At 39.7% G+C, this 22,488-nt stretch overlaps 1 protein-coding gene and 1 long non-coding RNA gene across 5 annotated transcripts; one reads left to right on the top strand and one right to left on the bottom strand.

The window, feature by feature from the left end:
• Nucleotides 1–2,906: 2,906 nt before the first annotated feature.
• On the top strand, nucleotides 2,907–8,389 carry LOC105027625. 4 transcript variants are annotated; one of them, XR_002196410.2, is made up of 7 exons: nucleotides 2,907–3,116; nucleotides 3,243–3,313; nucleotides 3,925–3,955; nucleotides 6,453–6,600; nucleotides 6,725–6,829; nucleotides 7,532–7,627; nucleotides 8,258–8,389. It is a non-coding gene; the product is annotated as an uncharacterized LOC105027625 (long non-coding RNA). The 4 variants fall into 4 exon arrangements; XR_002196411.2 differs by adding an exon at nucleotides 3,803–3,834 and having other exon boundaries at nucleotides 2,907–3,313; XR_829309.3 differs by having other exon boundaries at nucleotides 2,907–3,313; nucleotides 6,472–6,600.
• Nucleotides 8,390–10,163: 1,774 nt separating this feature from the next.
• Nucleotides 10,164–13,832, bottom strand: LOC109615413. Its single transcript, XM_020044645.2, has 2 exons — nucleotides 13,607–13,832; nucleotides 10,164–11,393 (listed from the first exon to the last, which is right to left on the bottom strand). Exons 1-2 carry the CDS (start codon nucleotides 13,772–13,774, stop codon nucleotides 10,248–10,250), a joined length of 1,314 nt encoding a protein of 437 aa, XP_019900204.2. The 5' UTR covers nucleotides 13,775–13,832; the 3' UTR covers nucleotides 10,164–10,247.
• Between the last annotated feature and the right edge of the window lie 8,656 nt (nucleotides 13,833–22,488).

The following is a 22,488-nucleotide window of genomic DNA, read 5'->3' as shown; positions in this document are numbered from 1 at the left end:
AACGTCTTGTAAGCAATATTAAAGAAACACTTCCGGGTCACGAAAATGTTGACTTTTTCAAAATAAAAGAGACCACTGTATTAGTTCAAAACAGAGATAAATGTAATTTATTAATTGTTTAAGAAAATGTACTTCTCAAAACATTGACAACAATACAAATATGATCATATTTAGGATAGGATATTTAGGATCATTTCGATAAGAAGTGGGTATTAAAACACGTTCCAAGAGCAAAATTCAGACAATGCCAATGACTGAATATGGAATACATATTGCCTCATAGCTCATAAACTATTGAATATTTCACAGAGAAAGCAATGGAGTAAATGTTCAGGAGAATGTGTAGAATAAGACAAACCTGTCTAATCATGGGGAATGGTGTGCTACATCTAGCAACACAATATTTTCCACACCCTCTTTAGGCCCCATTGCAAAACAAAATAGAATGTACATGTACATATAGCCATGTGTCATTACACACCTACCATTATTTAAAGTGACTCTGATTAATCACAAATAAAGTTCAGCTGTTCTAGTTGGATTTTCTTGGTTGCATTTCAGAGCAAAAGCCATGGTCCGCAGAAAGCTTTCAACGCATCAGAGGGATCTCATTGTTGAAAGATATCAGTCAGGAGAAGGGTACAAAATACTTTCCAAAGCATTAGATATACAATGGAACACAGTGAAGACAGTAATTATCAAGTGGAGAAAATATGGCACAACAGAGACATGTTTTGGAGCCCAGACCTGAATCCAATTGAACATCCGTGGGGTGATATATTGCCATGTCAAGATGTGCCATGCTAATAGACTCCTACCCAAAAAGACTGAGTGCTGTAATAAAATCAAAAGGTGCTTCTACAAAGTATTAGTTTAAGGTTGAACACACTTATGCAACCAGGTTATTATTTTTTATTTCCCCCCTCAAAGAACTCAGTTTGTTTTTCAATTTAATTGTTCACGTTATAGGTCACATTAAAGGTGAAAAAAGTTCTGACAAGATTTATCTTTTTCTCCTTCTTTTACTTCACAAGAACCTTGCATTTTAACAGGGGTGTGTAGACTTTTTATATCCACTGTATTCTGTGTACAGTATATTATAATGTGTTGCAAAGGGAGGTGGAAAGTATTTTGTGGCTGGATTTAGCACAAACAGCCCACATATAACTAATGAACACCAGCAAATTAACAAGATATACATCATAAAGGATTCATCAACTCATTTTTAAAATATGAAATGTTTACAACAATAATTTACTCCATCTCCATTTCTTAATGTGCTCCACCTTAGAATATTACTCATCTTTGTGAAGTACTATCTAAACAGCATTCTTCTTTAGTCTATATTTTTTTATATGTAAATATTGTTTTATTATCTATATCTTTACAATTTACACTAAGCAAAGCAGTAAAATAGATTCATTTTTTATTATTAATATGGTGTTTTACCGCAGACTTCTATTTTGAAGGCAAAATCTGAAAAACGGAAGTCTTATTGTTGCTACCGAATCTCAAATTTTGCAGCATGACCCTAATATTCAATAGCTTGTGGGCAACATCAAAAAACATTTCCTGGTCATGAAAACTTTTCAAAATAATAGAGCCACCCAATGAACAGATATAAATATATTTATTGTTAAGAAAATACACCTTTCAACACATTTAAAAACAACTAATATTTGTTCATATTTAATAGTAATATATATCATTTAAATAGTTTTTAAAACCAAAAAGTTGGGTAGCTGTGTAAAATCCAAATAAAAGCAGAATGTAATGATGTGCAAATCATTTATCCCTATATTTAATTGAAAATAGTTGCTCCAAAACCTGTATATATAGTTCAGCATTAATGGTGCATTTACAGATGTGCCAGTCACCCATACCATCACGGATGCTAGCTTTTGAACTGTGTGCTGATAAGAAGCCGAAAGGTCTGCTCTTTTGTATAGAAAATACATTTTCCCAGGTACACATGATCTTTTTTCTTCTTCTTTGGAAGTAACATGTTTCAAGTGGTCCTATTTTGTTACTGCTATGTGATTTAATTTTGAAAAACATGCTGCTGGACTATGCACTGTTTTAAAAGTATTTTATAATTCAAGTTATAAGGCAATCACTGCTATTTTTCATTGTCCATTTGTTTCCATATCCTCCAGGGAAGTTACATATTTCTCAAGCAAAAAGAAAAAAAGAGTGCCATTTGCGATACACACCTAATGTAACTTGAAGACACAGAACAGTGATCTGAACACATACGGACCAAGAGGACAATTGGAGAAAAAAAAATACAGAACCATGGCACCAGTTAACCATATTGTACCAAACCGTGAGTTTTGTGAACCGTTTCACCCATAAAACTCACTCATATTTGTATGGCTATATAGACTCTATACATAAAGTTTGTATAGTTTAAGCAATACCGTGTTGGGTTACATTGGACATGGGTCCAATGACCCCTATACGGGTTAAGTTAAGATCAATACATTACACCAAGTGTGGTTATACCTATAGAGAAATAAATTACACCATATGTGATTCTATATACAATGATAACATGCATAGGTAGGTGTTCCCCATGAGATGATACAGTGGGGAGAACAAGTATTTGATACACTGCCGATTTTGCAGGTTTTCCTACAAAGCATGTAGAGGTCTGTCATTTTTATCATAGGTACACTTCAACTGTGAGAGACGGATTTTAAAACAAAAATCCAGAAAATTACACTGTATGATTTTTAAATAATTAATGTGCATTTTATTGCATGACATAAGTATTTGATCACCTACCAACCAGTAAGAATTCCGTCCCTCACAGACCTGTTAGTTTTTTCCTGTTCTCCACTCATTCCCAGATAGCATTTGCTTTTGTGCCACATCCGTTTGAAAGCTGCCTGATCCGGCTGTAGTGCACATATGATTTGGGCTGACAATCCAGATCTTAGCCGGATGATGCTATAACCATTAGGTCTTACTGGTTTTGGGCCATACACGTATGACGGGCCATAGCCGATAACGCCAAACCCTGAGGAAAACCTGCATTGGCTGGTTTGGGCCTGACCTGGCCCTGACAAGTAGTGCGGACGTCCTCCTAGCCCGCCAAAATCTTAGTTGGACTGGTAGAAATTAAAATATCTACTGTACATTTTACAACAAATGCCAACATATGTGAGTTTAATACAGCGCTAGAATGAATAAAAAATAATAATGTGTAGTTCTAAATTATATACTAATTTCTTTTTAAGTTGGTCCAGTTCACATTGGATACAAAACACTCGTTTGTCCTCAGCCGGTTGCAAGCCATATTCTGCATGTGGTAAGTGTTCGTGTTTTTCTTCTTTTTTGTAGGTTACTTGAATACGGTCATAATGTTGGATGCAAAGCTAGCTGTAGTTGACATAACCAGACATTTCTGCTATAACTAGCTAGCTTATTAAATACCATCGTTATTTTGTGTGTTGGTAATGCTAGCTAGCTAATATAGGCAGTAACTAGCTAGCTCACTTTCCAGCAAAAGTTATTGCTTCAGTTTTGCGCCCAAAACCAGCACAATCATAATTGTTTTAGGAAAACGTCACCCATCAATCTCTGGCTATCCATGTTTTTGGCAGGGTATGTTATCTAGTACAGTTGCTAAACAAATAGAAAGATTGGATTATTACCTTGCCAGTCTTTAAATTGGAAAGGTAAAATTCTAGGCATTCTGTGTGGCATGTGTAGAGAAATTATATGTAGATATTTTGTTATTGATGTGTTATGAGCTTTTAAGCTTCTATGTTAATCTATCAATTTTAATATTTTGCAGTCATTGTTTCCTTGATTGAATACATCTCAAATGTATGTAGGACTGTAAACCTACATTTATGTACATTTAAACATGACTCTTGATTTTAAATCAACTCACTATTTCTAACATTTGTTTTTCAGATTCTGCACAATGGCAACCTGTCCAGCTAAGGTACATTCACTGACTGACAGACAAGTCAAAAAATGAATAGACAAACTGTACCAGTGAGTAATTCTGCTCTTAGACGGAAAGCGAGAGTAGAGCTAGGCAAAATACTTAATGATTTTGAGGATGCTATATGTATGATTGACGAAGAGCTTGTAGAGGCAATTGTTGTAAACTCTCCTGTGGATGAAGCTGTAGACAATGTACCGTTTGACAACTTTTGTCACAATGACTATGTAGTAGCTGACTCTGATGGTGAACAGGAGGAGCTCTCTGATAGTGAGGAAGGTGCTACTCTCACTGACTGCCTTTCTACTTGGGCTTTAAATTACGGTATATCACACATTGCACTTAATGCTCTTAAGATTTTACTACCCTGAGCTTCCCAAAGATGCCAGAACCAACCTCAATACTAAGACTACGTATAGAGTGAAGGAGCTTTGTAATGGTCTTTATCACTACTTTTGCATTGTCTCTGCCTTAGGAAAGACTTTATCCACACTTAAGGGCAAATTGGTAAATGGTTCTTGCTTAAGACTTCAAATCAACATTGATGGACTGCCGCTCTTCAAGAGCTCTAATTTACAGCTGTGGCCAATTTTGGGTCTACTGGTTACTGTCCCTATGAAGGAGCCAGTAGTGATAGGTCTTTTCTCAGGTACCAAAAAACCTGACTCATGTAGCATATTGTTAGAAGAATTTGTGGCTGATCTTGCTGGACTTGAGAAAGGTTTTGATTTTGAGGAGAAAAGATTCACCCTGAGACTGGATTCGGTTATATGTGACTCACCTGCACGGTCATTTGTCAAGAACACCAAAGCACATAATGGGTATCATGGGTGTGGCAAGTGCATTCAAAGTGGAATGTACATAAATAACCGAAGGACGTATCCACTTTTAGACTAATCAGAACAGATGAGGACTTTTCAAGGCAGGCTGATGAAGAACACCATCATGGTCCCCATCCCTTTGCAGGTGTTAATGTTAGAATGGACTCGTAATTTCCGCTTGACTATATGCACCTGTTGTGTTCTGGTGTAGTCAGGCGGCTGATAAACCTTTGGCTGAAGGGACCACTGAAGTTTCGCCTACCTCCCAGAATCTCTGACAGTCTTGTGAATATGAGAGCTTACATTCCAGATGAATTTGCTGGTAAACCACAATCACTCAGGGAAGTGGGTAGGTGGAAGGCCACTGAGTTTAGACAGTTTTTGCTTTATACTGGGCCGGTAGTGTCGTGTGGTGTTTAGGATCCTGTGGTTTATTACAACTTCATACTGTTGTCTACTGCTATTGCTATATTGGTTAGCCCCAAATTGGCTGAAACTCACACTGATTATGCAAATACTTTTTTGCATACATTTGTCAGTCATTATGGTGAGCTTTATGGTAAAGACCTAATTGTCTATCATGTGCATGCTTTAGTTCATCTGGCACAAGACTCTAAGAACTTTGGCTGCTTGTACTCAGTCTCCTCGTTTCCGTTTGAAAATTACTGGGGCAAACTCAAAAAGTTAGTCCGCACACCTTCATATCCCCTTGCTGAAATAATTAGACTGTCTGAATTAACCTCAGTAGACACCAAGCCTGTAAACGAGACAAACTTAAAAAAGGAACATTCCCACGGTCCTGTACCCCTTGGCCCTGTGGTTATTAGAGAATATGCTTATAATTAACATTAGGTCAAACAACAACAATACATTTATTATAGGGAGCAATTTGTGCAGAATTGTTAATGTCACTGAGTGCAGAGATGATGTGTATGTAGCATACAAGAAGTTCACTGACATGTCACCATTCTTCAGTTACCCCATTGACTCGCGTTCCCTAAATGTCACAGCTACAGTCAGACACCCACTTTGCAAAGGTGTCAGAGATCTCACAGAAGTGTGAGTGTGTAGCACTACCCTACCAGGACAAGTCTGTGGTCATCCCCCTTTTCCATATGTAAGATTAGGGACCTATCCGATGACATTAATCCTTAGATGTTGTTCTTTTTGAACAACTTTCTTTTGGGATTCCATAGAGATGTTGTGTCATTTACGGAGGACAACTCTATAAATGTAATACCAAGTTCCAGGTTCAGAGATGACCAGTCCAGATGAAAAAATAAACAAAGCCATTTAAAGGTGTGAGGAGCCATGTCATGGATGGGAAAAGTACAGTGCCCAGATCATATGTGCCAAAGGTCATTTCATTTGAACAGTTTTGATAAACTTATATTGTAATTGTCATAACTGTTTATGTCAGTATTTCTAGAAGTAAAAAAGATTCTCTATTTGCCATTTTAATGTGATTAACAAATTATTCATAAAATGTATTTTGTGTCTTATATAACCAGGTGACTATTTAGAGGCCAGAAGAAAAATGAAAGAATTTAGCAGTGTTACAGCAGGTCCACAGTCCTAAGATGAGGGTTCTCAAAGAGATTAAAAAAGAAATGGTATGTGTGTAGGGGTTACACTGTGTGTGTACCAAATGTTGCATTTATTTAGTTTTTCAGCTTGCTTTTTTCATAACAGACATGAGTGACAGTGAGCCTGAGGAGAGGTCTGATGATGAGCATATCACACCATGGGGGAAGATTCCCTTAAATCTCCCAGCTTTACCCCATTCTTTCCCTCTCACTAAGTGTCATAGTCCTGACCCATGTAAGACTTGAATTACTCTAATCGTTTAGAAAGCATCAATTCAAAACATATTTGCAGTTGTTCGGTTTCTTGCCGATGGTATTTAGATTATATGTATATTGAATAGTCTTAATTTGTGCCCTAGCTGCCATGCTCCAAGACCTTGGTGAAGGCAGGTCCTACACAAGTCTTAGCTTCCCTACAAGTTCCAGGCCTTCTCGATTTTCTGCCCTGAACCATAACCCTTCAGGTACCAAGGCCAATTTACACTGCTAAAAAAGGATAAATTAGAGAGCAATTGTCTGTGGCCACCACCTGCAAAACCATTCCCTTTATGGGGATTGTCTTGCTGTTGCCTCTCCAGTAAACCCATTTTAATTTGCACCAAAACAGGTGACATTGATTAACAATCGCTTATGCAACTGGACAGGTTGATATCCCTGAAGTTTAATTGAATTGGCGTTATACTGTGACGATTACGTGTTCCCTTATTTTTTTGAGCAGTGTGATTTATTTACTGATTAAATCTTTGCAAGTTTCTTTGTCATTACGTATCCTGTGGCATTCACTTGGTGGACTTCCTGGTTCACTGTTATGTAAATGTGAGTTTATTCAAAACTCCCTCATTTATTTATCAACATTGTGTTCCTTGTTATCACTGAACACACAAATGAAATGAGACAAAAGTCTGATTGATATCCCTGACGTTTAATTGACTTGGTGTTATACTGTGATGATTACGTGTTCCCTACCATTTTTTGGAGCAGTGTATATTCTCAAATTTATCAGCAAGAAGAATGTTTTGACATTTGTGCCATGGTGACTGATCTCATACCTGATGTTTTGTCTATACATTTTTGAAGCCACTTTAAGCTGGTGTCATCTCTTAATTTTTTTGCATTGTATGGAACAGCTATATACATGCAATAAAATAAATGATCTGCTGTCTCAGACACCAGCCCTCTGATACTCCCTAATGGAAGAAATGGCCTACAGTTTAGCAGCCCAACTTACGCACCAGGATACCAGGACACACAAGGGTTTACTGGTAAGAGATTGATGCCTAACACAAGTGAGCAGCCCAACGTACACACTAGAAAACCTTGTCCATGACCCTCCAATGCTTACTAGTAAGATCTCAGTTCCTAACATGCAACTGTTTTAAGAAATATAATCTTGTTCACATGATATTGCTCCTGAGCCTGCAACACCTATTCAAAGTTGTGTGAGCAACAAAGAGAGATTTTGCTAAATGTTTACATTTCTGTCAATGTTTAATGTTAGCCATGTTTTCCAGTGAGCATGCAGACCATACGCCTGTGAGTTCAGTTGCGGCAGTATAGTTGCCAAACGTGTAATTCTCCCTCACATGTACTGACTAAAGGCTTCTGTGTTTAATGTGCAGTGTTACAAGAATCAGATACGTGCTTGGAGGAAGCATATAAGCTCCCTCAACCATTTCACACCTGCCAAGGAGTTACAGACGAGGGGAATTGGACATGAACAATTATACTTTTTTTTTTGAAGTTCACACAAACGTTTGAGGACATTTAGGTTTTGTGAGGACAGATCTTGTTAATTTTGGACTGTAGTGTCTGAGGCAACATTATATGTCATATAACTGGAATTATGTTAATAGTGATTAAAACCAGTATATTTTCTTCTGTTTGTTCCCCAGCTGCCAGTCTTCAGGACTGAATAAACAGAACCTTCACCAAACCCAACTCTTCTTTGGCACTACGCTTTGCTGAGTGCCTGGGCACTGCAATTAGCTGTGTTGTATTGGCAATACAGCTCCAGAAAAGATTAAGAGACCACTGCACCTTTTTCTCTCCTTTCCAAAATAGTTGAAAAGGAAGGTTTTGAGTGAGGAACAGAAGCGTTCAATTTGCAGTGGTCTCCTAATTTTAACCCTTCTCTTCCTCACTCAAAACCTTCCTTTTCCACTATTTGGAAAGGAGAGAAAAAGGTGCAGTGGTCTCTTAATCTGTTTCCGGAGCTGTATATCACAAACCTTAGCCTTATTGCTTTTATAAACTGTTTAAAAGTACAATTAGACTAGTAAAAAGTGTCATACACCACAGCTGTCAGTCAATCAACATTCAGGATTCTAGCCACCCGGTTTATAATTGTTATTTTAAAACAGTGAGGAATCTGGTTAAGGTAAAAGTTAGGGTAAGGTTTCAGGTTAAGATTCAGGGTAGGGACAAGCACTAACCTTGGTCAAATGTCAACTTTGCAGTTTTGCCTAGTTCTGCCTTCTGAATTTAGTCTCTGCCTTCTAGGCAGATTTGGTTAAATTTAAATCACTGTAACTCCTCCAATGAGCATTTATTGTCTGGTCTTTTATTACCATATTACGTTACAGCTGCACTTAGGTTATGAGAGATTGTTTTTGTAAAACATATTTTTGGATACAACCAAATAAAAACATTTGTACCATTTTTGCTTGATTATTTATTATTAATATTATTTTAGAATACTTTGTGAAAACACAGTTCAGTGCATTACTCTAACAATTCAAGATGCTAAATTAATTTGTTGCAGCTATCATTACTAATGAAAGTACATAAAATGATAAATGAGCAGAACTGGGCCAATGCTGATCTGGAGGTAACATTTTATTAACGGATCCGTGCCAAATTTGGGCATAATTTGAAAGTATTTTTAATGGAACTGAACAGCGCGGATCATACAATGTGATTTTCTGGATTTTTGTTTTAGATTCCGTCACGCACAGTTGATGAGTACCTATGATAGAAATGACAGACTTCTACATGCTTTGTAAGTGGGAAAACCATTGGCAGTGTATCAAATACTTGTTCTCCCCACTGTATATTCCATAAATATCTATGACATGAAATGGTTGTGATATCTGATATATTTGCAAACGCCAGGAGATGTTACCCCCTGGTGCATTGCTAAGGAAAACATCTGATGTAATGTTGACAAAAATTTCTTGCCAGAACAAGAAGAGCGACAGGATGTCCACCAAGAAGATGGTGGTGTTACGTACCGTGAAGAAGTGCAATTCATTGATTTTACAAGAACTACATTGTGTATTTTCCCACAGTGTGCTGTACTTACCCTTACCATTGTAGATCAGACTGAGTGGGTGTCAGAGCAAAACCAAAACCTCCTCCTTGATTACTGAAAATATATTTTTATAATTTCTTTAGCTGCAACTGGTCATTTTTAAGGCATTTATTTCTTAGTGCACCTGATGAGGGTGACCATCTACTGCCTTCACTGACTAGCTTAGCTTTTGGTTGATAGCATGGCTTGTGGAGATTACAACAAAATTAAACAATTCCATGTGTTTCAGAGAAAATATTTACCATTTCTAAAAAACCCTAAATTAAAATGAAGTGCTTAATTTCTAAATATTATTTGTTCAAACTAAATAAAATGTGTGAATAAATATTATTTGTTCACACATTTTATTTCCTTCGGTATAAGAATTGTCCTGCGGACATGAATGATTTCCCTAAAAATCTATTTTTACATCAAAGGTCTTACTTTTTAAAATTTCAGAAGTTTATTTTCTAAATAACATATGTTATTGTAAAAAAAAAAGTCTTCCTTTGGTGTGATCTCCACATTAATGGCACTATGTTGGACTGAGTAGGACGGTGACACTGTTCCCTCTGAGCCTGTGTTTCCCTGCTCTACATCTTCCTTCTCTTGGAACCATTCTCCCAGGGAGGGCTGCTGCTTCTCACTTTGTCACCATGTCTCTTAGTGCAGGTTGCTGATTGGCTGTTGGAGACTGCTGTTTGGGTTAAGGATGATTGTCCCGGGGCTCCCTGGCTGGTAGATGCTTGGCTGGTTGCTGTCTTGCTGGATGGCCCAGATTGTGCAGCATTCCATTGGCGAAATGACCTGGATGTAGCATCTTCTGATTTCCTGGGCAGGACTGTGGTCTTCCTAGAAACGTCTGGTCGCTTAAACTGGACAGTTGTCTCTGAGGTTGCTGATTGGCCAGGCAAGACGGTTTTAGCAGCTGCTGAGTGGCTGGGACAGACTGTTGCATGGCTAGTACCTGCTGATTTTCTGGGAAAGACTGTTATCTTCATAGGAGCTTCTGGTCGCTTAAACTGGACTGTGTCCTTGGAGGTTGCTGACTGGCCAGGCAAGACTGTTCTAGCAGCTGCTGAGTGGCTGGGACAGACTGTTGCACGGCTAGTACCTGCTGGTTTGTTGGTTTTTTTCACTTCAGCAACATCAACATCCATTTGCAGCTCATTCTGGTGGAAGGACCTAGAAGCTGATTGGCTAGAGCTGACTGTTTTCTTGGCACTAGCTGCTGATTGGCTATCCCAGATTGTTTTCTTGGTACTAGCTGTTGATTGGGTATCCCAGATTGTTTTCTTTGTACTAGCTACTGATTGGCTATCCCAGATTGTTTTATTGGTACTAGCTGCTGATTGGCTATCCCAGAGTGTTTTCTTGGTACTAGCTGCTGATTGGCTATCCCAGATTGTTTTCTCAGTAGTCGCTACTGATTTGCTGGGCAAGACTGTTTTAGCAGCTGCTGAGTGGCTGGGACAGATGGTTGGAAGGCTAGTGCCTGCTGATTTGTTGTGTTTCACTTCCCCAACATCAACATCCATTGGCTGCTCATGCTGTTGACAGGGGACTTGATTTTGCCATAGACCAATGTTGTTGGTGACCTGGGGACCTTCGGTCCAGTCCATAAAATCGTCATTGTCCTGTCCTTGGCTGGAGTTTGGCTGGAAGGTAGCAGATACTGAGTTGGGTTGGTACTGGAATCCAGAGTGAGATGTGTTAAAAAATTGACTTTGCCATTGTCCCTGCAATAAAAATGAATAATTTATTTTATTATTACTGTGTTATAGTAACCCTGCATATAGACCAAGTGCTCCGGACTAACATAAGCTCTGAGCTATGTATACATTTTTTGCATTTTTTCTCACATAAAGTCAGATATTGTAGTTAAGAAGACTGATATTATAATGGAAGAAAACAGCATGTCTGCATTCTCTCCAGAAAGCGGCTCCTCCTGTAGGCCTATAGGTTGTTAATGGAACATCCTGAAGTGTGATTTGGTGGATTACATCGTTGGATACTACTTCAATGACATGTCAGCCTTGCTGTACAATCAGCGGATCCAACAATTACCCCGGGACCGTTAGGTTTGGCCCACGTTTTCGAAATAATGTGTTGAAGGTTTTTTCATGGAGTGGAGAATTGCTTTCTGATAAAAATATGTCTGATTTAGTCTATATTCAAAAACGTGATTTAAAGTCTCGCGAATTTATGACAGACCCTCTCCAGCGCACTGAGTGCCATCGCTCGTCTCATGTCATAAAATCAAGGAAGAGTGCCATTCTATAGGGTGTTTAATATTTTGCTTGGATTACTATCAGGACTCCAGTAGCGGGCCGTTAATTTTACACCAAGGCCTTCAGCACTATTTTCAGTAATTAAACTGCATTTTAATAAAGTCACCAAGACACTATAGGCTATACGCTATTGACATTCAACGTAACCATCCCATATTCACAGTGTGGATAACATTAATCCAGTGGAATAAACGGATTTGACACTAGGCTCAACACCTATGAGACATATAATACACTAATTGACATGATATGAATACACGGTAACGGAAACTATCAAGAATGTACAACTACAACGCAGTATGACAGGATGCTGCATCACACACAGACATCGCATAACCCAAAATCAATTTTACCAAATCAACAAGAACAAACTCTCAGACACAAAGTCACATTTATTCATACGACGAAGCAAGCAAAAATGCCGGGAGAAATAACACAATCAGGACTGAAAAGGCTTCCCCAGAGATTCAAGCCAAGCTGCCGGACCTAAACGCACACCTACGCCACAACACAAACTCAAATGCACCGCCAGCTAGGCCACTGAATCTGAACATGCTTCACACCAGCAGCAATTAACGACATAAAGCAAGCAATAATTATAACAAATATCTATAAACAGGCCCGGCGTGTTTCTCCTCCTGCTGTGTTTCAGTCCTAAATACAAGTGAATAAAAAAACACTAAGCCCCACTGAGACGCATCATGGCGCAGGCCCAACTAGTAAAAATACATAAAAATCCATCATCAAACTTACCAAAGCTGCTTATTGTTTTAAGACAAATTCCATCCTCCTTTTTTTTAAAAGGATTTATGATTTAGTAAATTCGTCACCAAATCTATTTCTTCTCCATCTGCCGTTTGGCCAAAAGTAAAAATCTAAACAACAAATCTAAAGCACTACAGCTAAAGATTGAACGTTTCAAATGGAGATAATGCTAGGTAAATTGTCAGCTAGTTTTCTTCTGTTAGCTACCAGCCACTCCTATCAGCAATACGAAAAATGCTGACGTAAGCCTAGGCCAACTGGAAGGCTCCAGTGTGTCTAAGAATACGCCCAACACGAAAAACTCGAAATCCGATTGGTTAATTAATATGACAATCAACAACGCGGTCCCGATCGCTTCAATTGCAGATTGGATTCCTCGAAATCTGAACACCTACAGTTAAACTGGAGACAGCACTGGTGAAAATCTAATTGGATAAAAGCTTTAATTTATATGAATTGCACGTGAAGCAGCGCAACTGAAGGAGAGCGTATATCTGAAATTACGTTTATAGACTGATGGGAATGAACTTTGTAAAATATATAGCATTTATGAAAATATATATTAAATAATAAAATTCAATTTTTCAGATTCTGACAATCTATAGGCCAGCCCTGACGGCCACCACGGACAGGAGTTAATCATAGGCACACATTTTCAGTCAAAGTGGCCCCCAAATCAGATCAGATATGGGCACTGGCCCATAGTTCTGCTGGGTTTGCACTTATGGCTTGCTAAATTCTAACAACCATGCTTGCTAGCAAAAGAGCGCATGCTTTCTGCAGAGCAGCAGTTATTTTCAGTCTAATGCATTAATAATGTCAGTCTATAACTAATTACCTTATCATGCTCATAGAAACGAATAACGCTGACTAACCCTAATCTAAGACAAACAAACCTGGGTCTGGGAGGGTACTCCAGACATGGGTGGTCCTCCAGTCATCTGATTCATCAACCATGAAGCCAGAACATCCTTAGGAAGCATCTTCAACACAGTCCAGGTATACTCGTCCAGAGGAAAAGGGTGGAGGGGCCCAAACTGGCTTAGAAATTGGAGAAAGTCCATTATTGTAATGCTATTAAAACAACATTAACAGCAAGTTTTAAATGCAAATAGTATAAAGAAGTTGTGTGATGGCAAAGCTTTCAAATGACTTAAAATTCTCTACAACTTGCTTATAAAGACTTTCTGATGACAACTCAGTATTTTTGATTGTGACGTCATAAACTGTAGTGGAATATATTACTACTGGTGGTATTTAATAGCGATCATGACATATGCATAAAACACACTAGCAGGTTGTAAACATTCAGTCTACTGAACGCAGCCATTCTGTTTTGGCGCTAAACTAATTCAAAAATTATTGACGTGTTTCGTGACTTGTCCAGAGAGAAGATATTAGAATACTATACAGGTGTAGCTGCAGTTATCAAGGGGGCGAGGCTTTGCGAAGGTTCGGACTCTTTAAAGTGGAGTCTGGCGGACTGATTATGAGCCTCATAATCATAGGCGGAAATCCCGGGGGGACATGACCCCCCCCCCCCACCATCCTGGGGGAAACTATGATTTGCTCCGCCCAATATATAAATGTAAACATAACTATGTCATTTCAATAATAGTAATAAGACGCAATGAAAGCACCTGTGCTCATTATAGATACTTAATAGCGGGTATAAGTAAAACAAATAAAAAAAGCGACACCCCCACCCTTTTCCTCACAGTGGTTTGATCCACTGCCCCCAGCCCGCAGCAGTGGAACTTCGGGCAGGTACGGTATATGTGTGGGCGTCTGACGTTCTGTTAGGTTGACTTTCAGTAAGTAGATCAAACAGGTTACACATTGCTTTACTTCTACCATTAAATACAATAAAAAACATTTCTAACCGTCACCAGTCTTCATTTTCTCTGCATTGAATTACAGGTCACTCGTTGTGTTAGCTAGCGGTTAGCAGATATTTGCTAGCAAGCTACAGTAACATCAACCAGCTTTTGCAGCTGTTGGATTCGAGTCAATGAGAGAAATTCAAAGTTCAAGTTCAAAAGGTTTATTTGTCATTTGCAATAACAAGTTATGGCAATGAAATGCTTGGTTTTCCTACTCCCGACAGTGCAGTAAAAAAGTAACAGTGATTATAATATATAAATAAGATAACACGAACTATCAATAATAACACTATACAAAAAAACATGCATCAATTATAATAACTTTACAACTGTACAACCGTAGTGCAATGTAAAAGTGACAGGTGTGCATGATATGACTGGCAGATGAGCAGAATATGAAGTGACAGGTGTGCATGGGACTATGGATGGAAGGGAGGAGTTCCTGAATTGAGCAGCCTTACGGCCTGAGGAAAGAAACTGTCCCGTAGCCTGTTTGTTTTGGACTGAATACTCCTGTACCTTCTGCCTGACGGCAGCTTGGTAAACAGTCCATGGCATGGGTGGCTGGGATCTGTAATGATCCGTTTGCTCCTCCTCCTACACCTCTCTGTGTAGAGATCCTGCAGGGATGGCAGGTCAGACCTTGTGATGCGCTCTGCTGTTTTAATCACCCTCTGAAATCCTTTATGGTTGAGGGCGGTCCAGCTGCCATACCAGGCGGTGACACAGCCGGTCAGGATACTCTCGATAGTGCATCTGTAGAAGTTGGAGAGTATCCTGGAATCCATGCCAAATGTCCTTAATCGGCGCAGGAAGAAGAGATGTTTCCTGGCCTCCTTCACCACAATGTTAGAGTAATGAGTAATGAGCCTTAGAGTAATTAGCCTTAGCTGGCAAGATGACAGCGTTCGTATCTACCTTCTGAAAGGCAATCAATGCACTTAGCTAACGCAATGCTAATCCAGTAAATGTGTTTTATGTTGGTAGGGTTCACACACCCTAGCTCAATTTGCAGAGTTACAGTAGCAAGTAAACCGATCGTGCAAACTAAAGGGTTTTGATGTCCCGCTCAATAATTACACTTGAGAACATTTTATGTAATTGTCCCCTCCAAACTTGATCAGATTTTCGCCCCTGCTCACAATACGAGGGCTGATGACTCATTTTCTGCAGTGCCCGCATTTAAAACTCGCCTCGAAGTTCACTCGCCTGGCGGACTAGTGATTCTAAAATCAGACTTGCCCAAAAATGTAAGAATACATTTATTTTATGGTTTAATACAGTGGGGTCGTTAGCCCTGGGCGTCCGGGGGTATAGTCCCGGATCTTTTATGAATAGCCTCGGATCTCAAACGGACCAAAAATAATAATAATAAAAAAATAGCCCCTGATCTATTCATCTATAATTCCAATCATGCATTATGACACTGTAGACTTGTTGGCCACCAGCGTTTACATCAACATTTTCCTCATATACATTCAAAACCCTGTACTTTTGGGGGGTGGGCTAAGCCCCGAATGTATTGTGATCCTAGCGATGCCTCTGGTCATGGTGAAAAAACATCTAAACATTTTGACCAGTATGGCTCATATGATGAGAAAATTACTTTTCTGAGCTGTACTTCAGAGATTTATACTGATTTCGTGTTGGCATCTTTTTCTTTCTGCTTATGAGTTTAATAAGCTGATTATTGTGTTACAGTTTTTCCTCAATCGCTTTGGCTCAATTCCCGAATTATAGTTGTATTTTTCAAAACAATAAGTTCAAATCTCTAAACAGTAAGTTTCTTGTACACACAAGATTTTAATTTCTTATTCATTTATGCAAATTGCACATTCTGGCACATCTGTGCAGAAGAGTAAGTACAATTGTCTACACTAGACACAATACCTACATGCACATGGATTGCTGATCCAGCAATCAGTGAGTTGATTCTCAGGTAAACTGTATTACTCTTCACAACGTCTAAACATTCTTTCAATCATGCAAAATGATCCATTAAATTATCAAAATCTGTCAGACATGCATGTATATTCCATAAACATCTATGACATTAAATGTTTGTGATGTCTGCTAATGGAAAATTGCCTTCCAGGTGATATAGTAATGAAATAGGAAACACAATCTCACCAATCAACCAATTAAGTTTGAAAGCATATATATGGAGCTTGGCCACAGCACAATAACTACCATATATATGGACTACAGCACAATCACTACCACATATATGGACCATAGCACAATCACTACCATATATATGGACCACAGCACAATCACTACCATATGTATGGACCATAGCACAATCACTACCACATATATGGACCATAGCACAATCACTACCATATATATGGACCACAGCACAATCACTACCATATGTTTGGACCATAGCACAATCACTACCATATATTTGGACCATAGCACAATCACTACCATATATATGGACTATAGCACAATCACTACCATATATTTGGACCATAGCACAATCACTACCATATATTTGGACCATAGCACAATCACTACCATATATATGGACTATAGCACAATCACTACCATATACTGTATATGGACCATAGCACAATCACTACTATCTTGAGACAAGGTTACACTGGGATATAGCTGTATAATTTTAAAAAACAATCTGTGAGATCTTCATCTTCTTCCGCTTCATCCGGGGCGGGGTCGCGGGGGCAGCAGTCTAAGCAGAGATGCCCAGACTTCCCTCTCCCCAGACACTTCCTCCAGCTCTTCCGGGGGGACACCGAGGCGTTCCCAGGCCAGCCGGGAGACATAGTCCCTCCAGCGTGTCCTAGGTCCCCGGGGTCTCCTCCCGGTGGGAGGGGACCGGAACACCTTCCCAGGAAGGCGTTCCGGAGGCATCAGAAAAAGATGCCCAAGCCACCTCAGCTGACCCCTCTCGATGTGGAGGAGCAGCGGCTCTACTCTGAGCTCCTCCCGGGTGACCGAGCTTCTCACCCTATCTCTAAGGGATCGCCCAGCCACCCTGGATGAATTAAAATAGATAATGGAAGAATGAGCTCCTATAAAAGACAACTGGGACAAGTGGATTAATGAAGTGAATGCACTCATTGCTATGTACGACCCTACACTCCAGGGTCTTTCTGCAGAAGTTTGACTGGCCAAATGTAAGACATAATTGGGTTGATACCAGACCCATTACAGAGTGAGCGGCCCAATGGGCTGACCTATGTACCAGATTGCTCCTTGCTTTTCCACAATGAACAGATTGGAATGTTATTCAGAAAACTACTCAGAAGCCCGGTGAGGCATGTGATGACTACATCGTCAGATTATCACAAGTGTTCAAGAAAAACTCAGGTATGCAGCAAGGAAACTAAGCATACCAGCTGGTCCTAGGTCATGACATGGTAACTGGATTACACCCTGAAATTAAATAAACAGTGACCAACAATTGTATATTATGGGCTTCTAGTTCCCTACAAGATCTTAAACCGTATATTGAACATGCGGAAAGACAGGAAGAAGAAAATAAAAATATCATATATCATGCCAGAAACAGTCGCAATACAACCATATACAGTTTTAGTTAAGGCTTACTATAATGTAACTACTGTATGTTGTATCCAGCAAATGTGTTTGTCTATCCTGACCCAAAACGCACAAATGCACATATGGGTACTTCGAAAATCCACCAGAAACCGTCGCAATATAACTGTAAACTGTTTTATTTCAGGCTTATGTAATGTAGATACTAAAGGTTTTAGGCAGCGTTTTCATCTATACAGAATAATTCAAAAAGCGTACTTTGCTTTGAAGAGATATGAAGACGGGACCTATAGTTTACAGGTACGCTTCTCTAACCACTACGCTATTTAACAAGGGTCGGTCAGTCGGTCAGTCAGTCAGTCAGACATGGTCCGGCAAAAAAACTGATGTATGATTCCATGAAAAGAACAGGATCAGGAATTGGTTTGTAAAACACAAGTACGATCTCAGCTATGATGGGTAAACACAACGAATAACAACTATATTATTAAACCAAACCAATTAAGCATCTAAAACAAGATGTTTGTCATTTAGTTGTGGGGAATAACTTGCTATTGGCAGTTTTTTATTGTATTTTAAGGGCTAGGACTCTATTGGATTCAAATTCAGTCCTTATAGGACACAGCATTTTAACTTTACTTTATACACCATTATCATGTGAATACAACATTCAATGACTCATCTTTGCCATTTCAACCTTGGGAAGAAAACCAGTATATTATATTTTACCAGAGTACCTTCAACCCTGTCTTTTTTTAACAGGGGAAATGAGAGAGCGACATGGACTATTTCGACATGGGACAATAATGCCTTTCTCTAGCAATGCTTTAAACACGGGTGTGATACCTTCAACAGCCTCTGGTTTCAGTGGGTATTGAGCTTGGCCTGGTCTGTGAGGTCCTCTGGGTGTAACAACAAGCGTTTGTGCATTATTCATCATCCCAACCACATACTTACAGCTCCGGAAAAAAATAAGAGTGTAAATTTGCTGTCCCCTCAAAATAACTCAACACACAGCCATTAATGTCTAAACCGCTGGCAACAAAAGCAAGATCTACCCCCTCTATGTGACTCAGAGTCCAGTCTGAAACTTCATTACACATCCTCACAGAGGAACCCAAGCTCCCCCACCCACTAAACACTGTACTTCACACAGACATTGCATAGGACCCCTCTGTAGACATATTCACCTGACAAAAAAATCTATTTTACTGTCCTTAAACCACTCTTTCTCAAACGCACTGTCTTGACATTCCAAAACCTTCGCCTTGCAATGCAAATCATCCACATCCATAAACTGGGTCAAGCCACCCACTCTTTTCATAGCCATCTACCAAATCATGTGAAACAGCTCTGGGTCCAGTATTTTCTAAATCTCAAGAAAAGTAATATTTCACAGGCTTTACACTATTTTGGACTGCTTGAACAACACTCTTTTGCTGGACCGCGTAAGCAGGTTGCTGGACCGCGTAAGCAAGAAGAGCGAATGTCTCTTACTGTGTGAGTGACTGACAGAATGACTACCCCTTGTTAAATAGCGTAGTGGTTAGAGAAGCGGACCTGTGAACTATAGGTCCTGAGTTCGTATCGCCTTGTAGGCGAAGCGAAGTACGCATTATAAATTATTCAGTCTTGATGAAAACTTCTCTGGCTAAAACCATCAGTATCGACATTACAGTAAGCCTGAAATAAAACAGTTCACGGTTATATTGCGACTGTTTCTGGCATGGAATAGTTCATCTTCAGTCTCGTTAACAATTGCCCAATTCTTATGATTATTCCTAGGAAGTTAGTAAATACTAGTAAGCCTATTACTGGCTAATAAGCTGTTAAAACGGCCAGTGCCAAAAGCAATACAGTTCATAGATGCTATTTGTGGTGGAGGTAAACTTAATAAGAAACGTTAGTCAGTTTAACACAATCCTCAATGGAGTTAAGCGACTACTGAAACGTGTAGCCGTGGCGTAGTGGTTAAAGACAGTGCCTCTCATGTGGAAGATTTAAGTTTGAATCTATTGAGAGCAATGACTGTATGCCACAAAAGGAAATAACTTTGGCAGAGTCGCTAGCAATTGCTCAATTCTTATGACTATTTCAGTAAGTTAGTAGATACCGGTAAAGCTTATTACTGGCTAATACGCTGTTAAAACGGCCAGTGGCAAATGGTATACATAGACGTTATTTGTGGTGGAGGTAAACTTAGTAAGAAACATTAGTCAGTTTAACTGTATCAATGTCATTCACGAATGGCCAATTAACTATTAAAACAGACAGTTGCTAAAAAGGATTTGTTCAGGATATACAGATGACAGGTGTCAGTAGAGACAAGAGGCTCACCTTTGACTAAAACTTTACTGTCATTGCAAAGTCCATTGACTGAGCTAAAGTGGAAATATATACAGTATCTCACAAAAGTGAGTACACCCCTCACATTTTTGTAAATATTTGATTATATCTTTTCATGTGACAACACTGAAGAAATTACACTTTGCTACTCTGTAAAGTAGTGAGTGTACAACTTGTATAACAGTGTACATTTGCTGTCCCCTCAAAATAACACAACACATAGCCATTAATGTCTAAACCACTGGCAACAAAAGTGAGTACACCCCTAAGTGAAAATGTCCAAATTGGGCCCAAAGTGTCGATATTTTGTGTGGCCACCATCATTTTCCAGCACTGCCTTAACCCTCTTGGGCATGGAGTTAACTAGAGCTTCATAGGTTGCCACTGGAGTCCTCTATGACGACATCACAGAGCTGGTGGATGTTAGAGACCTTGCACTCCTCCACCTTCCATTTGAGGATACCCCACAGATGCTCAATAGGGTTTAGGTCTGGAGACATGCTTGGCCAGTCCATCACCTTTACCCTCAGCTTCTTTAGCAAGGCAGTGGTCATCTTGGAGGTGTATTTGGGGTCGTTATCATGTTGGAATACTGCCCTGCAGCCCAGTCTCCGAAGGGAGGGGATCATGCTCTGCTTTAGTATGTCACAGTACATGTTGGCATTCATGGTTCCCTCAATGAACTGTAGGTCCCCAGTGCCAGCAGCACTCATGCAGCCCCAGACCATGACACTCCCACCACCATGCTTGACTGTAGGCAAGACATACACTCACCTAAAGGATTATTAGGAACACCTGTTCAATTTCTCATTAATGCAATTATCTAATCAACCAATCACACGCTTGACAGTTGCTTCAATGCATTTAGAGGTGTGGTCCTGGTCAAGACAATCTCCTGAACTCCAAACTGAATGCGGCAGTCCTGTGGGCGAAAATGCCTTGTTGATGCTAGAGGTCAGAGGAGAATGGGCCGACTGATTCAAGCTGATAGAAGAGCAACTTTGACTGAAAGAACCACTCGTTACAACCGAGGTATGCAGCAAAGCATTTGTGAAGCCACAACACGCACAACCTTGAGGCGGATGGGCTACAACAGCAGAAGACCCCACCGGGTACCACTCATCTCCACTACAAATAGGAAAAAGAGGCTACAATTTGCACGAGCTCACCTAAATTGGACAGTTGAAGACTGGAAGAATGTTGCCTGGTCTGATGAGTCTCGATTTCTGTTGAGACATTCAGATGGTAGAGTCAGAATTTGGCATAAACAGAATGAGAACATGGATCCATCATGCCTTGTTACCACTGTGCAGGCTGCTAGTGGTGGTGTAATGGTGTGGGGGATGTTTTCTTGGCACACTTTAGGCCCCTTAGTGCCAATTGGGCATTGTTTAAATGCCACAGCCTACCTGAGCATTGTTTCTGACCATGTCCATCCCTTTATGACCACCATGTACCCATCCTCAGATGGCTACTTCCAGCAGGATAATGCACCATGTCACAAAGCTGGAATCATTTCAAATTGTTTTCTTGAACATGACAATGAGTTCACTGTACTGAAATTGCCCCCACAGTCACCAGATCTCAATCCAATAGAGCATCTTTGGGATGTGGTGGAACGGGAGCTTCGTGCCCTGGATGTGCATCCCACAAATTTCCACCAACTGCAAGATTCTATCCTATCAATATGGGCCAACATTTTGAGCACCTTGTTGAATCAATGCCACATAGAATTAAGGCAGTTCTGAAGGCGAAAGGGGTCAAACAAAGTATTAGTATGGTGTTCCTAATAATCCTTTAGGTGAGTGTACTTGTCTTTGGACTCCTCACCTGGTTGCCGCCACACACGCTTGACACCATCTGAACCAAATACGTTTATCTTGGTCTCATCAGACCACAGGACATGGTTCCAGTAATCCATGTCCTTAGTCTGCTAGTCTTCAGCAAAATGTTTGCAGGCTTTCTTCTGCATCATCTTTAGAAGAGGCTTCCTTCTGGGACGACAGCCATGCAAACCAGTTTGA

The sequence above is a fragment of the Esox lucius genome, chromosome 5 (genome assembly GCF_011004845.1).
Source record: "Esox lucius isolate fEsoLuc1 chromosome 5, fEsoLuc1.pri, whole genome shotgun sequence".
NCBI lineage: Eukaryota > Metazoa > Chordata > Actinopteri > Esociformes > Esocidae > Esox > Esox lucius.
The sequence above is the reverse complement of the archived record's forward strand: the minus strand, read 5'-3'. Positions and strand labels throughout refer to the sequence as shown.

What these genes read in the sequence shown, in the direction of transcription:
- LOC109615413 (XM_020044645.2), bottom strand. Translation starts at nt 13,774, where the DNA reads ATGGACTTTCTCCAATTTCTAAGCCAGTTTGGGCCCCTCCACCCTTTT. An exon ending in GAGTACCCTCCCAGACCCAG is followed by an intron (nt 11,394 to 13,606) that starts GTTTGTTTGTCT and finishes TTTTTATTGCAG; the next exon opens with GGACAATGGCAAAGTCAATT.